The sequence below is a fragment of the Oncorhynchus tshawytscha genome, linkage group LG03 (assembly GCF_018296145.1).
Source record: "Oncorhynchus tshawytscha isolate Ot180627B linkage group LG03, Otsh_v2.0, whole genome shotgun sequence".
NCBI classification, from domain to species: Eukaryota; Metazoa; Chordata; class Actinopteri; order Salmoniformes; family Salmonidae; genus Oncorhynchus; species Oncorhynchus tshawytscha.
The window spans coordinates 80,176,535-80,196,605 of record NC_056431.1 but is presented as its reverse complement, the minus strand read 5'-3'; the positions used below and the strand labels follow the sequence as shown (position 1 = coordinate 80,196,605).

Below are 20,071 nucleotides of genomic sequence, written 5' to 3'. Positions count from 1 at the left end.
GTGTGTGAGAGTGTACATAGAGACAGTAATAGAGGTAGATATGTATAGGGAGAAGGGGACTAGTGTGTGAGAGTGTACATAGAGACAGTGCAAAAATAAAATACAGGGGTCAACTCAGAGAGTCCATGCTGTTAGCTATTTAGCAGTCTTATGGCTTGGGGATAGAGGTTGTTCAGAAGGCTGTTAGGCTTTACATTTAGATCAAAAAGTGTATTTCTTTTCCATGTTGTATTTATATGACTTTAGTGCCTTGTCGCGTGATGCTATCGCGTCAGCATGGACCAACATTCCTGTGAAACGTTCCTGATACCTTGTAGAATGCCCCAAAGAATTCAGGTTGTTCTGGAGGCACAGGGGGACCAACCCGGTACTAGATGGGCGTACCTAATAAACTGTCCTGGTGAGTGTATAATCCACAGCATATTATTAATGTAACCATGCTTAAAAATAACTACTACTAGTAGTTAAATATACTCTGATTTTGTAGATTATTAGGCAGGATTAGGAAAGTATGTATAATAAATCAAATAAATAAAAAAACAGGTTAAGAGAGCCTTTATACGCACAAAATATATTGATGAATCAAAAATGGTGGTTTGATTCATCCTGAAAGTTGTCATGTTGAAGTTCAATCAATCAATTGGAAGGTGAGAAAAGTGTACAATAGGGGTTAAACAGTAGTCCTATAAATCTACCCTGATCCTCACTAATCATGGAACTGTAATAGTCCTATAAATCTAACCTGATCCTCACTAATCATGGAACTGTAATAGGGGTTGAACAGTAGTCCTATAAATCTACCCTGATCCTCACTAATCATGGAACTGTAATAGGGGTTGAACAGTAGTCCTATAAATCTACCCTGATCCTCACTAATCATGGAACTGTAATAGGGGTTAAACAGTAGTCCTGATCCTCACTAATCATGGAACTGTAATAGGGGTTGAACAGTAGTCCTGATCCTCACTAATCATGGAACTGTAATAGGGGTTGAACAGCAGCCCTGATCCTCACTAATCATGGAACTGTAATAGGGGTTGAACAGCAGTCCTGATCCTCACTAATCATGGAACTGTAATAGTCCTATAAATCTACCCTGATCCTCACTAATCATGGAACTGTAATAGGGGTTAAACAGTAGTCCTATAAATCTACCCTGATCCTCACTAATCATGGAACTGTAATAGGGGTTAAACAGTAGTCCTATAAATCTACCCTGATCCTCACTAATCATGGAACTGTAATAGGGGTTAAACAGTAGTCCTATAAATCTACCCTGATCCTCACTAATCATGGAACTGTAATAGTCCTATAAATCTACCCTGATCCTCACTAATCATGGACCTGTAATAGGGGTTAAACAGTAGTCCTGTAAATCTACCCAGGCAGAATGCATCTCCTTCCTGAGCGGTATGACGGCTGCGTGGTCCCATGGTGTTTATACTTGTGTACTATTGTTTGTACAGATGAACGTGGTACCTTCAGGTGTTTGGAAATTGCTCCCAAGGATGAACCAGACTTGTGGAGGTCTACAATTTTTTTTCTCTGAGGTTTTGGCAGATTTTTAAAATTTTTCCCATGATGTCAAGCAAAGAGGCACTGAGTTTGAAGGTAGGCCTTGAAATACATCAGAAGCTTCTAAAACCATGACATCATTTTCTGGAATTTTCCAAGCTGTGTAAAGGTACAGTCAATTTAGTGTATGTAAACTTCTGACCCACTGGAATTGGGTCAGAACAAACTGGGAACAAACTATAGTTTCTTGTTAACAAACTATAGTTTTGGCAAGTCGGTTAGGACATCTACTTTGTACATGACACAAATCATTTTTCCCGTGAATTATAAGTGAATTATAAGTGAAATAATCTGTATGTAAACAATGAATTATTGTTATTGTCCAGCGTCTTTGATATTAAATGTGTGTTGACTACCGGCCGCCATGGGGCTCTAGATACTATAAAACGCGCAATCTGTTTCCGTCTCTCACACTTGCGCCTGCTGATCGACCTGACGAGGCGTTTCCACCGTAGCCTGTTTATCCTCTCTTCCCCCTCGACCTCGATCAATGGTATTCACAGAAAACGATAGAGGGACTGACGTTACTAAACCCTCTCAAGAAAATATCATTTACTTTCAAATGTTCTGTCCTTTAACTGTCATTTCGGGCAGTCTGAGAGGGCTGCGCCATATTGGTCAGCAACGCATTCAAACCCAGGCCCACAGTGTCTGGAGCCCTGCTCGTCAGCTGCTGCAAACCGCCCTAGCGGTGCCGAAAGACCGGGGACTCATTTATCAACATGAGCATTTGCTTGAGTGCGTACATTTACGCATAGCCATGGCCCTGCGTACACAGTACTCCACCACTTGGGAACTGATTGTCATGCGTAGACTACTGAATGGGGAAAGTAATAATTAAATAATTCCCCTTTGTATTTCCATTGTGAATATATGCAACATATAGACAGGCTGCTGTCTATACACAGACTTGGAATCATTGGCCACTTTAATAAATGGAACACTTGGGCACTTTAATAATGTTTACATATCTTGCATTACTCATCTCATATATATATATATATACTGTATTCTATACTATTCTACTGTATCTTAGTCTATGTATTACTCATCTCATATATATATATATATATATATATATATATATACTGTATTCTATACTATTCTACTGTATCTTAGTCTATGTATTACTCATCTCATATATATATATATATATATATATATATACTGTATTCTATACTATTCTACTGTATCTTAGTCTATGTATTACTCATCTCATATATATATATATATATATACTGTATTCCACACTATTCTACTATAGAATAACTATCTTCAAAGTAATGACTCGGGACGTCGTGTTTGAAATGAACGCTTCTTTTAGTAATAATACTTGTTCACGTTACATTTAACAAATTTAGATTCTACAGAGCAATAAAAGTACGTTGCTAGCGAAAAGTCAGGATAATCATAACTGGCGCGTTCTCTCTACTTCCGGTCGCAAGGCATTCTGGAACTTCCAGTCAAAAGCGTAATTTAATACTCACCAATACAACAAATATGTATGTAGTTCTCCAACAAACAAATTCTAAGTCAATTACATATGTAAAGAAAATATCTTTAGATACAGCTCAATGAATTAACTTAAACATTATCTCTGTAACCCATTAAAGTTAGAACATCTACTGTATCTCAGTCTATGCATTACTCATCTCATATGTATATACTGTATTCTATACTATTCTACTGTATCTTAGTCTATACATTACTCATCTCATATGTATATACTGTATTCTATACTATTCTACTGTATCTTAGTCTCTGCATTACTCATCTCATATGTATATACTGTATTCTATACTATTCTACTGTATCTTAGTCTATACATTACTCATCTCATATGTATATACTGTATTCTATACTATCCTACTGTATCTTAGTCTATACATTACTCATCTCATATGTACATACTGTATTCTATACTATTCTACTGTATCTTAGACTATACATTACTCATCTCATATGTATATACTGTATTCTATACTATTCTACTGTATCTTAGTCTATACATTACTCATCTCATATGTATATACTGTATTCTATACTATTCTACTGTATCTTATTCTATGCATTACTCATCTCATATGTATATACTGTATTCTATACTATTCTACTGTATCTTAGACTAAACATTACTCATCTCATATGTATATACTGTATTCTATACTATTCTACTGTATCTTAGTCTATACATTACTCATCTCATATGTATATACTGTATTCTATACTATTCTACTGTATCTTAGACTATACATTACTCATCTCATATGTATATACTGTATTCTATACTATCCTACTGTATCTTAGTCTATACATTCCTCATCTCATATGTATATACTGTATTCTATACTATTCTACTGTATCTTAGACTATACATTACTCATCTCATATGTATATACTGTATTCTATACTATTCTACTGTATCTCAGTCTATACATTACTCATCTCATATGTATATACTGTATTCTATACTATTCTACTGTATCTTATTCTATGCATTACTCATCTCATATGTATATACTGTATTCTATACTATTCTACTGTATCTTAGTCTATACATTACTCATCTCATATGTATATACTGTATTCTATACTATTCTACTGTATCTTAGACTATACATTACTCATCTCATATGTATATACTGTATTCTATACTATTCTACTGTATCTTAGTCTATACATTACTCATCTCATATGTATATACTGTATTCTATACTATTCTACTGTATCTTAGACTATACATTACTCATCTCATATGTATATACTGTATTCTATACTATTCTACTGTATCTCAGTCTATACATTACTCATCTCATATGTATATACTGTATTCTATACTATTCTACTGTATCTCAGTCTATACATTACTCATCTCATATGTATATACTGTATTCTATACTATTCTACTGTATCTTATTCTATGCATTACTCATCTCATATGTATATACTGTATTCTATACTATTCTACTGTATCTTATTCTATGCATTACTCATCTCATATGTATATACTGTATTCTATACTATTCTACTGTATCTCAGTCTATGCATTACTCATCTCATATGTATATACTGTATTCTATACTATTCTACTGTATCTTAGTCTATACATTACTCATCTCATATGTATATACTGTATTCTATACTATTCTACTGTATCTTAGTCTATACATTACTCATCTCATATGTATATACTATACTATTCTACTGTATCTTCGTCTATGCATTACACATCTCATATGTATTTACAACTGTATACACATTATGGCTGTATACACATTACAACTGTATACATTATGGCTGTATACACATTACAACTGTATACATTATGGCTGTATACACATTACAACTATATATTACGGCTGTATACACATTACAACTGTATATATTACGGCTGTATACACATTACAACTGTATACACATTACAACTGTATACATTATGGCTGTATACACATTACAACTATATATTACGGCTGTATACACATTACAACTGTATATATTACGGCTGTATACACATTACAACTGTATACACATTATGGCTGTATACACATTACAACTGTATACACATTACAACTGTATACATTATGGCTGTATACACATTACAACTGTATACACATTACAACTATATATTACGGCTGTATACACATTACAACTGTATACATATTACAACTCTATATATTATGGCTGTATACACATTACAACTCTATATATTATGGCTGTATACACATTACAACTGTATACACATTACAACTGTATATATTACAACTGTATACATATTACAACTGTATATATTATGGCTGTATACACATTACAACTGTATACACATTACAACTGTATACACATTACAACTGTATATATTATGGCTGTATACACATTACAACTGTATACATATTACAACTGTATATATTACGGCTGTATACACATTACAACTGTATACACATTACAACTGTATACACATTACAACTGTATATATTACGGCTGTATACACATTACAACTGTATATATTACGGCTGTATACACATTACAACTGTATACATTATGGCTGTATACACATTACAACTGTATACACATTACAACTGTATATATTATGGCTGTATACACATTACAACTGTATATATTACGTCTGTATACACATTACAACTGTATATATTATGGTTGTATACACATTACAACTGTATATATTATGGTTGTATACACATTACAACTGTATACACATTACAACTGTATATATTATGGTTGTATACACATTACAACTGTATACACATTACAACTATATATTATGGTTGTATACACATTACAACTGTATATATTACGGCTGTATACACATTACAACTGTATACATGTTATGAAATCTACATATTATGGCTGCATACATATTTATCTGCAACGCTCCAAAAGGTGTTTGTACTGATCATGCTCAGGCGAACCCCTCTGTCCATTGCTCGTCTGTCTGGAAAACCTCCGCAAATGGAAACATGTCTTCCCGGTCCGACCCCACCCCCAGCCGGCCCTCCCTGCTCCGTGTGCCGTGTCGAGGGGCTTCCCTGCCCACCAGAATAGTCAGCCTGGCTTTACAGTATGGACACATTTCCAACAGGCAGAACACAACTTGTCCATTATGGATGGATATCAAGCGGATTTGATCGGGAATATATATATTTTTGGGGAAAACAAGTAGGATCATCAATTTTGTGATAACAGTTTTATCAGCTTGCTAGTAGAATATGCCTGCTTAGATCGCCAGAAAAGCCGTATGACAGTGCCACCCAGCCAAAAGATTTGTCTTGTCCAGTCGGCCACTAGGAAACGTGAGGTTACTGTAGCTGCATTAAAATCTGATTTTTCTCGTTGAATGCGATGACAACTCAATATGTAGCACAGTTAACTTACAGTGGAGACTCCATGTCGATTAAAACCCTACAACGTTTAGGCAATTTAATAAGAATAAGGTAGCTAGTTAGGTGATAAGAAAGTATACAGACAACGGTAGCTATTTTACTAGCTGCACTGCCTGTGGACCTTCTATTGGAAAATCACGGTTAGGTAATTATCTAGTTAAGTTCCTTGTCAATATCAACTATTAAAGCTGGGAAGCATTTGAATCATCCCGTCCTATTTTATTTGGATTATGTTGGATTTGATAGTCCGGGCGGATGTATTTGTTTAACATTAGTTTACGGAGTTTTTGGAGAAACCGCCCGTCCCAAATGACCCCACCAGCCATGGCAGTCCTGTGCCCAATGTCGGCGCTGTCACTGGGGCTGTACATCATCCTGCTTCTCAGTCCTGTTACTGGTAAGTCTCCTTTACCTCCATTTACCCAGCTAGTTTATTCAAATCGATTAAATAAATATACATGCACACTAATTAATTTCCATATGATGTAATTGGAAAATAGATTTTGAGTTCCCCATCTCCCTTCCTATAGCTAACTAGCCCTAGTTAGTAAATCAAATCTAATTTTATTTTTCACATACACATGGTTAGCAGATGTTAATGCGAGTGTAGCGAAATGCTTGTGCTTCTAGTTCTGACAATGCAGTAATAACCAACGAGTAATCTAACTAACAATTCCAAAACTACAACCTTATACACACAAGTGTAAAGGGATAAAGAATATGTACATAAAGATATATGAATGAGTGATGGTACAGAACGGCATAGGCAAGATGCAGTAGATGGTATCGAGTACAGTATATACAGTATATACACTATTACTGCAATTTCACAATGTGTCTGCTTTTATTAATGGGATCTGTTGACCATGCCCTGTGAATGAATGGCTAGCTGTGTCATCTCAAGTCAAGACATTACACCGGCTCTGAGAATATGATATTGGCAAGCCACAACAACAATGCTAGCCTGTCATCCATACATGGGGTCTATTGATAGGTTATTGATCTGATGGATGGTGAAAGCCTGGTATGATAGGCCATACTGAGATCGGATATTCAGAAAAGGCTCTGATCTACCCGAGATGCTAGTGCTGCTTTGGTTGAAAGTGCTGGAGGCCTATCTGCTGTCAGGAGCCTCCTCAGAGAACATTCAAATGTCGTCCAACTTACTACCATGATGGTAAAGAAAATGAATTTTAAAAAAAAACTTCTGAGAGTCGAGAGGCTTCAGAAAGCTCTAATTCTACACATTTAGTGTTCAGCCTTGACATGGCTCCCGAGTGGCCCAGCGGTCTAAGGCCCTGGTTCCATTCCAGGCTGTATCACAGTAGTCTAAGGCCCTGGTTCCATTCCAGGCTGCATCCCAGCGGTCTAAGGCCCTGGTTCTAAGACCCCGGTTCCATTCCAGGCTGTATCACAGCGGTCTAAGGCCCTGGTTCTAAGGCCCCGGTTCCATTCCAGGCTGTATCCCAGCGGTCTAACACCCCAGTTCGATTCCAGGCTGCTTCACAGCAGTCTAATGCCCTGGTTCTAAGACCCTGGTTCTAAGGCCCTGGTTCCATTCCAGTCTGTATCACAGCAGTCTAAGGCCCCAGTTCTAAGACCCTGGTTCCATTACAGTCTGTATCACAGCAGACTAAGGCTCCGGTTCTAAGACCCTGGTTCCATTCCAGTCTGTATCACAGCAGTCTAAGGCCCCGGTTCTAAGACCTTGGTTCCATTCCAGTCTGTATCACAGCAGTCTAAGGCCCTGGTTCCATTACAGTCTGTATCACAGCAGACTAAGGCTCCGGTTCTAAGACCCTGGTTCCATTCCAGTCTGTATCACAGCAGTCTAAGGCCCTGGTTCTAAGACCTTGGTTCCATTCCAGTCTGTATCACAGCAGTCTAAGGCCCTGGTTCCATTCCAGTCTGTATCACAGCAGTCTAAGGCCCTGGTTCCATTCCAGTCTGTATCACAGCGGTCTAAGGCCCTGGTTCTAAGACCCGGTTCTATTCCAGGCTGCATCCCAGCAGTCTAAGGCCCCGGTTCTAAGACCATGGTCCCATTCCAGTCTGTATCACCAGGGTCTAAGGCCCTGGTTCTAAGGCCCCGGTTCCATTCCAGGCTGCATCCCAGCGGTCTAAGACCCTGGTTCTAAGACCCCGGTTCCATTCCAGTCTGTATCACAGCGGTCTAAGACCCTAGTTCTAAGGCCCTGGTTCCATTCCAGTCTGTATCACAGCAGTCTAAGGCCCTGGTTCCATTCCAGTCTGTATCACAGCGGTCTAAGGCCCTGGTTCTAAGACCCTGGTTCTAAGGTCTGGTTCTAAGACCCCGGTTCCATTCCAGTCTGTATCACAGCGGTCTAAGACCCTGGTTCTAAGGCCCTGGTTCCATTCCAGTCTGTATCACAGCAGTCTAAGGCCCCGGTTCTAAGACCCTGGTTCCATTCCAGGCTGTATCACAGCAGTCTAAGGCCCTGGTTCCATTCCAGTCTGTATCACAGCGGTCTAAGGCCCTGGTTCTAAGACCCTGGTTCCATTCCAGGCTGTATCACCAGGGTCTAAGGCCCTGGTTCTAAAGCCCTGGTTCTAAGGTCCCAGTTCCATTCCAGTCTGCATCCCAGCGGTCTAAGACCCTGGTTCTAAGACCCCAGTTCTATTCCAGGCTGCATCCCAGCAGTCTAAGACCCTGTTTCCATTCCAGTCTGTATCACAGAGGTCTAAGACCCTGGTTCTAAGGCCCTGGTTCCATTCCAGTCTGTATCACAGCGGTCTAAGACCCTGGTTCCATTCCAGGCTGCATCCCAGCGGTCTAAGACCCTGGTTCTAAGGCCCTGGTTCCATTCCAGTCTGTATCACAGCGGTCTAAGACCCTGGTTCCATTCCAGGCTGCATCCCAGCGGTCTAAGACCCTGGTTCTAAGGCCCCGGTTCCATTCCAGGCTCTATCCCAGCGGTCTAAGGCCCTGGTTCTAAGGCCCCGGTTCCATTCAAGGCTGCATCCCAGCGGTCTAAGACCCTGGTTCTAAGACCCCGGTTCTATTCCAGGCTGCATCCCAGCAGTCTAAGACCCTGGTTCCATTCCAGTCTGTATCACAGCGGTCTAAGACCCTGGTTCTAAGGCCCTGGTTCCATTCCAGTCTGTATCACAGCAGTCTAAGACCCTGGTTCTAAGGCCCTGGTTCCATTCCAGTCTGTATCACAGCGGTCTAAGACCCTGGTTCTAAGGCCCTGGTTCCATTCCAGTCTGTATCACAGCGGTCTAAGACCCTGGTTCCATTCCAGTCTGTATCACAGCGGTCTAAGGCCCTGGTTCTAAGGCCCCAGTTCCATTCCAGTCTGTATCCCTGCGGTCTAAGGCCCTGGTTCCATTCCAGTCTGTATCACAGCAGTCTAAGGCCCCGGTTCCATTCCAGTCTGTATCACAGCAGTCTAAGGCCCCGGTTCCATTCCAGGCTGTATCACAACCGGCCGTGATTGGGAGTCCCATAGGGCGGCGCACAACTGGCCCGGCGACGTCTGGGTTTGGCCGGTGTAGGCCGTCATTGTAAATAAGAATTAGTTCTTAACTGACTTGCCTGGTTAAATATAGTGCACTACTTTTAACCAGAACCCAATGGCACCCTATCCCCTATATAGTGCACTACCTTTAACCAGAACCCTATGGCCAATGGCACCCTATCCCCTATATAGTGCACTACTTTTAACCAGAACCCGATGGCCAATGGCACCCTATCCCCTATATAGTGCACTACCTTTAACCAGAACCCAATGGCACCCTATCCCCTATATAGTGCACTACCTTTAACCAGAACCCTATGGCCAATGGCACCCTATCCCCTATATAGTGCACTACTTTTAACCAGAACCCTATGGCCAATGGCACCCTATCCCCTATATAGTGCACTACCTTTAACCAGAACCCAATGGCACCCTATCCCCTATATAGTGCACTACCTTTAACCAGAACCCTATGGCCAATGGCACCCTATCCCCTATATAGTGCACTACTTTTAACCAGAACCCTATGGCCAATGGCACCCTATCCCCTATATAGTGCACTACTTTTAACCAGAACCCTATGGCCAATGGCACCCTATCCCCTATATAGTGCACTACTTTTAACCAGAACCCAATGGCCAATGGCACCCTATCCCCTATATAGTGCACAACTTTTAACCAGAAGCTAATGGCCAATGGCACCCTATCCCCTATATAGTGCACAACTTTTAACCAGAAGCTAATGGCCAATGGCACCCTATCCCCTATATAGTGCACAACTTTTAACCAGAAGCTAATGGCCAATGGCACCCTATCCCCTATATAGTGCACTACTTTTAACCAGAACCCAATGGCCAATGGCACCCTATCCCCTATATAGTGCACTACTTTTAACCAGAAGCTAATGGCCAATGGCACCCTCTGGACCTCTGGACCTCACAGCCAGTTCCACTGTGTTGTTTTCATTGTTCCTCTAATCAGGGACTGGTTTAGACCTGGGACACCAGGTGGGTGATTCCCCTCTAATCAGGGACTGATTTAGACCTGGGACACCAGGTGGGTGATTCCCCTCTAATCAGGGACTGATTTAGACCTGGGACACCAGGTGGGTGATTCCCCTCCAATCAGGGACTGATTTAGACCTGGGACACCAGGTGGGTGATTCCCCTCTAATCAGGGACTGATTTAGACCTGGGACACCAGGTGGGTGATTCCCCTCTAATCAGGACTGATTTAGACCTGGGACACCAGGTGGGTGATTCCCCTCTAATCAGGGACTGATTTAGACCTGGGACACCAGGTGGGTGATTCCCCTCTAATCAGGGACTGATTTAGACCTGGGACACCAGGTGGGTGATTTCCCTCTAACCAGGGTAATGATTTAGACCTGGGACACCAGGTGGGTGATTTCCCTCTAATCAAGGACCTGATTTAGACCTGGGACACCAGGTGGGTGATTCCCCTCTAATCAGGGACTGATTTAGACCTGGGACACCAGGTGGGTGATTCCCCTCTAATCAGGGACTGATTTAGACCTGGGACACCAGGTGGGTGATTTCCCTCTAATCAAGGACCTGATTTAGACCTGGGACACCAGGTGGGTGATTCCCCTCTAATCAGGGACTGATTTAGACCTGGGACACCAGGTGGGTGATTCCCCTCCAATCAGGGACTGATTTAGACCTGGGACACCAGGTGGGTGCATACCCCTGCCTCGTAGGGTAACGGTTGAATACCCCTGGTCTAAAGGATAAGCTAAAGCTGAGAATGTCAGCCATGTTGAATATGATCATTTATCACTCCGTTCCACAGGCTGTTGACACCATTTTCTCTTCTTGACAGTTTCTCCCCCTGTCACTGAGAAAATGAGGGGGCAATTGAATGCGGTGGAAAGGTATTTTCTTTCTCTATCAGCAGCATACCAGGACCCCACAGCAACTCCAAAACAAACCATATCAGCAATATTTGGGATGGTCTCTCCATGACGAAATGGTGGCCTCCTGATAGTAGCTGATGAGGTAGAGCAGTAAAACTCCAGACGACATGCCAAGAGAGGAGATGGAATGGGGTCGGAGTCCAAAATGGCCACCTACTCCCTATATAGTGCACTACTTTAGACCAGAGCCCTACTCCCTATATAGTGCATTACTATAGACCAGAGCCCTACTCCCTATATAGTGCACTACTATAGACCAGAGCCCTACTCCCTATATAGTACACTACTATAGACCAGAGCCCTACTCCCTATATAGTGCACTACTATAGACCAGAGCCCTATTCCCTATATAGTGCACTACTTTAGACCAGAGCCCTACTCCCTATATAGTGCACTACTATAGACCAGAGCCCTACTCCCTATATAGTACACTACTATAGACCAGAGCCCTACTCCCTATATAGTGCACTACTATAGACCAGAGCCCTATTCCTATATAGTGCACTACTTTAGACCAGAGCCCTACTCCCTATATAGTACACTACTATAGACCAGAGCCCTACTCCCTATATAGTGCACTACTATAGACCAGAGCCCTATTCCCTATATAGTGCACTACTTTAGACCAGAGCCCTACTCCCTATATAGTGCACTACTATAGACCAGAGCCCTACTCCCTATATAGTACACTACTTTAGACCAGATTATCCCAAATGGCACCATATCATTTCCCCTTTGTTGTTACCTATGAAGGGAAATGATGTTGAAGGACCACATTCTTGTAGATGTTAGGCATGTGACAAAACATTTGTTTTTTCCTTTCATGTTTAAATTGTCTTTCTGTTAAAACGTCGAGAAATAAAATCATAATTTGTAATTTAATATAATTCATATTTTAATTCACAATGCTGCTGACAGCAATGGTTTGGGTCTCATCAATGGTTTGGGTCTCAGCAACGGTTTGGGTCTCAGCAACGGTTTGGGTCTCAGCAACGGTTTGGGTCTCAGCAACGGTTTGGGTCTCAGCAACGGTCTGGGTCTCAGCAACGGTTTGGGTCAGTAGACAGGACATCAAAACATGTGTATGGGTTGGCTTCACACTGTTCACAGTGGACAGGACATCAAAAAACAGAGCAGAAGTTTAGCCTCACTCGTCAAAACTTTTAGTTGTTGTAGAAATTGACCCACTATGGTGTTTACTGTCTTACTTCTTCCTGCTGAGTCTGTCTTTAAGTTACACAACTTCCTCCGGGCCTTTCATAGACTATCATAGAGTTAGGCTGTAACACATTATTTCCTGTGTTTTGTGATAACTGCACTGTGATTTTGAATTTTGTGTTTCGGTTAGGATTTTTCTGCATGTTGAAGATCCCAACTTTGTTTAAACGTTTTCACGTTCACAGCCCTAGTAGATGTATTAAACCTGTCTGACTGACTGTCTTCAGACGAGAAGTCCAGCATTCCCATCTCCATAGTGATTTAAGAAGGCGCCATCCTCGAGGCCTCCGTTTTGTGAGCTTCGACCCAACTTTGCTATTTTGATTCTTCTGGCGTTAATCTTTACTTTATTTTCACAATGTATTCGCTATCATTTCTTATAACCAATAAGAACTTTCTGCTTCCACTTGGAGACATATGTCTGTGATTCCTGAAACGCTGGAAGACCTGACATTTCACATTCTTAAAATAAAGTGGTGATCCTAACTGATCACTGAGTTAAACTCACTGAAAACTGAGTTTAAATGTATTTGGCTAAGGTGTAACTTCTGACTTCAACTGTATATAGTTGTAATATGTATACAGATGTAATATGTACATAATTGTAATATGTATCCAACCATATTAGAGCTATGTTACATAATAGCTCATAGCTAGAGGTGTCACTACAGACCCGGGTTCGATCCCAGGCTGTGTCACAGCGATCTAAGGTACTGTATCTCATAGCTAGAGGTGTCACTACAGACAGACCCGGGTTCGATCCCAGGCTATGTCACAGCGATCTAAGGTACTGTATCTCATAGCTAGAGGTGTCACTACAGACAGACCCGGGTTCGATCCCAGGCTATGTCACAGCGATCTAAGGTACTGTATCTCATAGCTAGAGGTGTCACTACAGACAGACCCGGGTTCGATCCCAGGCTATGTCACAGCGATCTAAGGTACTGTATCTCATAGCTAGAGGTGTCACTACAGACCCGGGTTCGATCCCAGGCTGTGTCACAGCTGGCCGTGACCAGAAGACCCATGAGGTGACGCACAATTGGCCCAGCGTCGTCCGGGTTAGGGGAGGGTTTGGCCGGCTGGTATTGCCTTGTCCCATCGCACTCTAGCGACTCTTTGTGACAGGCCGGGCACCTGAAAGCTGAATTAGGTCGCCAGGTGTACAGTGTTTCCTCCAACACATTGGTGCGGCTGGCTTCTGGGTTAGGCGAGAAGTGTGTCAAGAAGCAGTGCGGCTTGGCAGGGCCGTGTTTCGGAGGACGCATGGTTCTCGACCTTCGCCTCTCCCGAGTCCTTACTGGAGTTGCAGCGATGGGACAAGACTGTAACTACCAATTGGATACCATGAAATTGGGGAGAAAAAGGGGTATAAAGTGAAAAAAGGTCAAAAACCCAGTCAGTATCTGGTGTGACCACCATTTACCTCATGGAAACCAGTCAGTATCTGGTGTGACCACCATTTACCTCATGGAAACCAGTCAGTATCTGGTGTGACCACCATTTACCTCATGGAAACCAGTCAGTATCTGATGTGACCACCGTTTACCTCATGGAAACCAGTCAGTATCTGATGTGACCACCGTTTACCTCATGGAAACCAGTCAGTATCTGGTGTGACCACCATTTACCTCATGGAAACCAGTCAGTATCTGGTGTGACCACCATTTACCTCATGGAAACCAGTCAGTTTCTGGTGTGACCACCATTTACCTCATGGAAACCAGTCAGTATCTGGTGTGACCACCATTTACCTCATGGAAACCAGTCAGTATCTGGTGTGACCACCATTTACCTCATGGAAACCAGTCAGTTTCTGGTGTGACCACCATTTACCTCATGGAAACCAGTCAGTTTCTGGTGTGACCACCATTTACCTCATGGAAACCAGTCAGTATCTGGTGTGACCACCATTTACCTCATGGAAACCAGTCAGTATCTGGTGTGACCACCATTTACCTCATGGAAACCAGTCAGTATCTGGTGTGACCACTGTTTACCTCATGGAAACCAGTCAGTATCTGGTGTGACCACCATTTACCTCATGGAAACCAGTCAGTATCTGGTGTGACCACCATTTACCTCATGGAAACCAGTCAGTATCTGGTGTGACCACCGTTTGCCTGATGCAGGGTGACACATCTCCTTCGCATAGAGTTGATCCAGCTGTTGATTGTGGCCTGTGGAATGTTGTCCCATTCCTCTTCAATGGCTGTTCGAAGTTGCTTGATATTGGCCTGAACTGGAACGCGCTGTCGTACACGTCGATCCAGAGCATCCCAACTACACTCAATGAGTTTCTGGTGAGTATGCAGGCCATGGAAGAACTGGGACATTTTCAACTTCCAGGAATTGTGTCCAGATCCTTGCGACATGGGGCCGTGTATTATCATGCTGAAACATGAGGTAATGGCACAACAATGGGCCTCAGGATCTCGCCATGGTGTCTCTGTGCTTTCAAATTACCATTGATAAAAGTGTGTGTGTTGTCTGTAGCTTATGCCTGCCCATACCATAACCCCACCACCACCATGGAGCACTCTGTTCACAACGTTGACATCAGCAAACCGCTCCCCCACACGACCCATTACACGCTGTCTGCCTGGTACAGTTCTGCCCGGTACAAACAGGGAATCATCTGTGAAGAGCACACTTCTCCAGCATGCCAGTGGCCATCGAAGGTGAGCATTTGCCCACTGAAGTCGGTTACGACACCGAACTGCAGTCAGGTCAAGACCCTGGTGAGGACGACGAGTACCCAGTTTCCCTGAGACAGTTTCTGACAGTTTGTGCAGAAATGCTTTGCTTGTGTAAACCCACAATTTCATCAGCTGTCTGTGTGGTTGGTCTCAGACAATCTCACAGTTTCATCAGCTGTCCAGGTGGTTGGTCTCAGACCATCCCACAGTTTAATCAGCTGTCCAGGTGGTTGGTCTCAGACAATCCCACAGTTTCATCAGCTGTCCTGGTGGCTGGTCTCAGACAATCTCACAGTTTCATCAACTGTCCGGATGGTTGGTCTCAGACACTCCTGCAGGTGAAGAAGCCGGATCTGGAGGTCCTGGCTTGAGTGGTTACACGTGGTCGGTCTGCAGTTGTGAGGCCTATTAGACGTACTGTCAAATTCTCTAAAATGACATTGGAGGCGGCTTATGGTAGATAAATGAAGATTAAATTCTCTGGCAACAGCTCTGCTGGACGTTCCTGCAGCCAGCATGCCAATTGCACGCTCCCTCAACTTGAGACATCTGTGGCGTTGTGTTGTGTGACAAAAAGGCATATTTTAGAGTGGCCTTTTATTGTCCCCAACACAAGGTGCACCTGTGTAATGATCATGCTGTTTAATCAGCTTCTTGATATGCCACACCTGGATTATCTTGGCAAATGAGAAATGCTGACTAACTGAGATGTAAAGAAATTTGTGCCCGAAATTTGACTGAAATAAGCTTTTTGTGCTCATTGAACATTTGTGAGATCTTTTATTTCAGCTCATGAAACATGGGACCAACACTTTACATGTTGAGTTTATATTTTTGTTCAGTAATATTCCGGTCTCTATTTCTTAATTTGATTTTTTTTTTTGTAATGATAGTTTTTGCTTCCTTTCACGATACAACAATGCAATTGAGTTACATTTAGCACTAAACAATAACTTGGCAGACATTAATATACAGTGCCAGTCGAAGCCTCCAGTGTCTCAATATGACTCTTTTGGCTGTCCTCCTCCCTCCAGTGTCTCAATATGACTCTTTTGGCTGTCCTCCTCCCTCCAGTATCTCAATATGACTCTTTTGGCTGTCCTCCTCCCTCCAGTATCTCAATATGACTCTTTTGGCTGTCCTCCTCCCTCCAGTGTCTCAATATGACTCTTTTGGCTGTCCTCCTCCCTCCAGTGTCTCAATATGACTCTTTTGGCTGTCCTCCTCCCTCCAGTGTCTCAATATGACTCTTTTGGCTGTCCTCCTCCCTCCAGTGTCTCAATATGACTCTTTTGGCTGTCCTCCTCCCTCCAGTGTCTCAATATGACTCTTTTGGCTGTCCTCCTCCCTCCAGTGTCTCAATATGACTCTTTTGGCTGTCCTCCTCCCTCCAGTGTCTCAATATGACTCTTTTGGCTGTCCTCCTCCCTCCAGTGTCTCAATATGACTCTTTTGGCTGTCCTCCTCCCTCCAGTATCTCAATATGACTCTTTTGGCTGTCCTCCTCCCTCCAGTGTCTCAATATGACTCTTTTGGCTGTCCTCCTCCCTCCAGTATCTCAATATGACTCTTTTGGCTGTCCTCCTCCCTCCAGTGTCTCAATATGACTCTTTTGGCTGTCCTCCTCCCTCCAGTGTCTCAATATGACTCTTTTGGCTGTCCTCCTCCCTCCAGTGTCTCAATATGACTCTTTTGGCTGTCCTCCTCCCTCCAGTGTCTCAATATGACTCTTTTGGCTGTCCTCCTCCCTCCAGTGTCTCAATATGACTCTTTTGGCTGTCCTCCTCCCTCCAGTATCTCAATATGACTCTTTTGGCTGTCCTCCTCCCTCCAGTGTCAATATGACTCTTTTGGCTGTCCTCCTCCCTCCAGTATCTCAATATGACTCTTTTGGCTGTCCTCCTCCCTCCAGTGTCTCAATATGACTCTTTTGGCTGTCCTCCTCCCTCCAGTGTCTCAATATGACTCTTTTGGCTGTCCTCCTCCCTCCAGTGTCTCAATATGACTCTTTTGGCTGTCCTCCTCCCTCCAGTGTCTCAATATGACTATTTTGGCTGTCCTCCTCCCTCCAGTGTCTCAATATGACTCTTTTGGCTGTCCTCCTCCCTCCAGTGTCTCAATATGACTCTTTTGGCTGTCCTCCTCCCTCCAGTATCTCAATATGACTCTTTTGGCTGTCCTCCTCCCTCCAGTATCTCAATATGACTCTTTTGGCTGTCCTCCTCCCTCCAGTATCTCAATATGACTCTTTTGGCTGTCCATCTCTATATGACTCTTTTTGCTGTCCTCCCACCAGTGTCTCAATATGACTGGCTGTGATTAGAGCAACGTTTAGCCAGTTTAAACATGAGCTTTTCAGTCTATCAATATCGTTAGTGATATTCAATAATGGAAAAACCAGGATTTGCAGGTATTGTGGTACCCAGGTATATCCCCAATCTTTTCCATTGCCTTCCGCCAAAAGGTATCCAAGCTTAGACAGTCACAGAACATATATCATGTCACCTGTACGTGCCTGACATCTCCAGCATAGACTGGATTCATTCAAACCTATTCTGTTCAACCTCGGAGTCCATTGAATCAGCTTGGACCGGGCATCCCTCATAGGGAGGAGCATATGTTATATTAGTATCTATTCCATTCCTCCTCTCCAATAGTTACCTCCAGGTATTTTTTCCCATATGTCCTTTAGGCCCAGGCATTAATTCCACCTATCAGGTGGCTATATGTTCCTATTGATTTCTATCTTAACACTTGTATCAGAATGTACAGGGAATTTGTTGTTGTTTTTGTCCTACCTTAAACATTACAATCTATAAACTGGAGATATCTCAGTGTTCTTTCTGCAAATTCTACTTGGACCTTAGTTCTTCAAAAGAGGTAAAGGTGTTTTCTTGATTATCTGTACCAATGTTCCCTATCCCCTTTCTATACCAATCTTTCCAGAAAACCATGTGTCCCTATTTTCAATGTAGGCTTGTTCCTTATTGAAGCAGAGCTGGTCAGGAAAAGTGAAGGTTTCTCTCTCTTTTGAATCTGACTCCATATATTTTGTTTGTATGAAACATTTTTTTAATTCTGCAGTGCCACTTTTTGTTGACTCAAATAATCTGATTCTCCGAATGGGGCATTAAGTTCTTCCTCCATGTCCACCCAGATTGGCCAATTACAGTTATCGGATAAAGAGAGAGCCTATTAGAGTTCTCAGTAAAGAGAGAGCCTATTAGAGTTCTCGGGTAAAGAGAGAGAGCCTATTAGTGTTCTCAATAAAGAGAGAGCCGATTAGAGTTCTCGGGTAAAGAGAGAGCCTATTAGAGTTCTCAGTAAAGAGAGAGCCTATTAGAGTTCTCGGGTAAAGAGAGAGCTGATTAGAGTTCTCAGTAAAGAGAGAGCCTATTAGAGTTCTCGAGTAAAGAGAGAGAGCCAATTAGAGTTCTCAGTAAAGAGAGAGCCAATTAGAGTTCTCAGTAAAGAGAGAGCCTATTAGAGTTCTCAGTAAAGAGAGAGCCTATTAGAGTTCTCAGTAAAGAGAGAGCCAATTAGAGTTCTCAGTAAAGAGAGAGCCAATTAGAGTTCTCAGTAAAGAGAGAGCCTATTAGAGTTCTCGGGTAAAGAGAGAGCCAATTAGAGTTCTCAGTAAAGAGAGAGCCTATTAGAGTTCTCAGGTAAAGAGAGAGAGCCTATTAGAGTTCTCGGTAAAGAGAGAGCCTATTAGAGTTCTCAGTAAAGAGAGAGCCAATTAGAGTTCTCAGTAAAGAGAGAGCCTTTTCGAGTTCTCAGTAAAGAGAGAGCCAATTAGAGTTATCAGTAAAGAGAGAGCCCATTAGAGTTATCAGTAAAGAGAGAGCCAATTAGAGTTCTCAGTAAAGAGAGAGCCAATTAGAGTTATCAGTAAAGAGAGAGCCCATTAGAGTTATCAGTAAAGAGAGAGCCCATTAGAGTTATCAGTAAAGAGAGAGCCAATTAGAGTTCTCAGTAAAGAGAGAGCCTATTAGAGTTCTCAGTAAAGAGAGAGCCTATTAGAGTTCTCAGTAAAGAGAGAGAGCCTATTAGAGTTCTCAGTAAAGAGAGAGCCTATTAGGGTGGTTATAAAGGCTTCTTGATATAATTACATGTTAGGGAGTTTTAATCCTCCCTTCTCAGTCGTTGCCTGTAATCTCGCTAGTTTCAGCCTGGCCCTTTTACCTGCAAAAAAACAAACTCCGTAGTCATTTTGTCTATGGATTTAAAAAGTATAGACAGGTATGGACAGTGGTAACATGCTGA

The 20,071-nt window shown here is 42.4% G+C and overlaps 1 protein-coding gene across 1 annotated transcript in view; it reads left to right on the top strand.

Moving 5' to 3' along the window:
- Nucleotides 1-6,022: 6,022 nt before the first annotated feature.
- Nucleotides 6,023-20,071, top strand: part of LOC112236680 (bone morphogenetic protein receptor type-2-like) — a 79,415-nt gene continuing 65,366 nt past the window's right edge. The window contains exon 1 of the mRNA XM_042320064.1: nucleotides 6,023-6,867. Within this exon, the coding sequence (XP_042175998.1) occupies nucleotides 6,726-6,867 (142 nt within the window). The 5' untranslated portion in view covers nucleotides 6,023-6,725. The remainder of the gene's footprint in view (nucleotides 6,868-20,071) is intronic.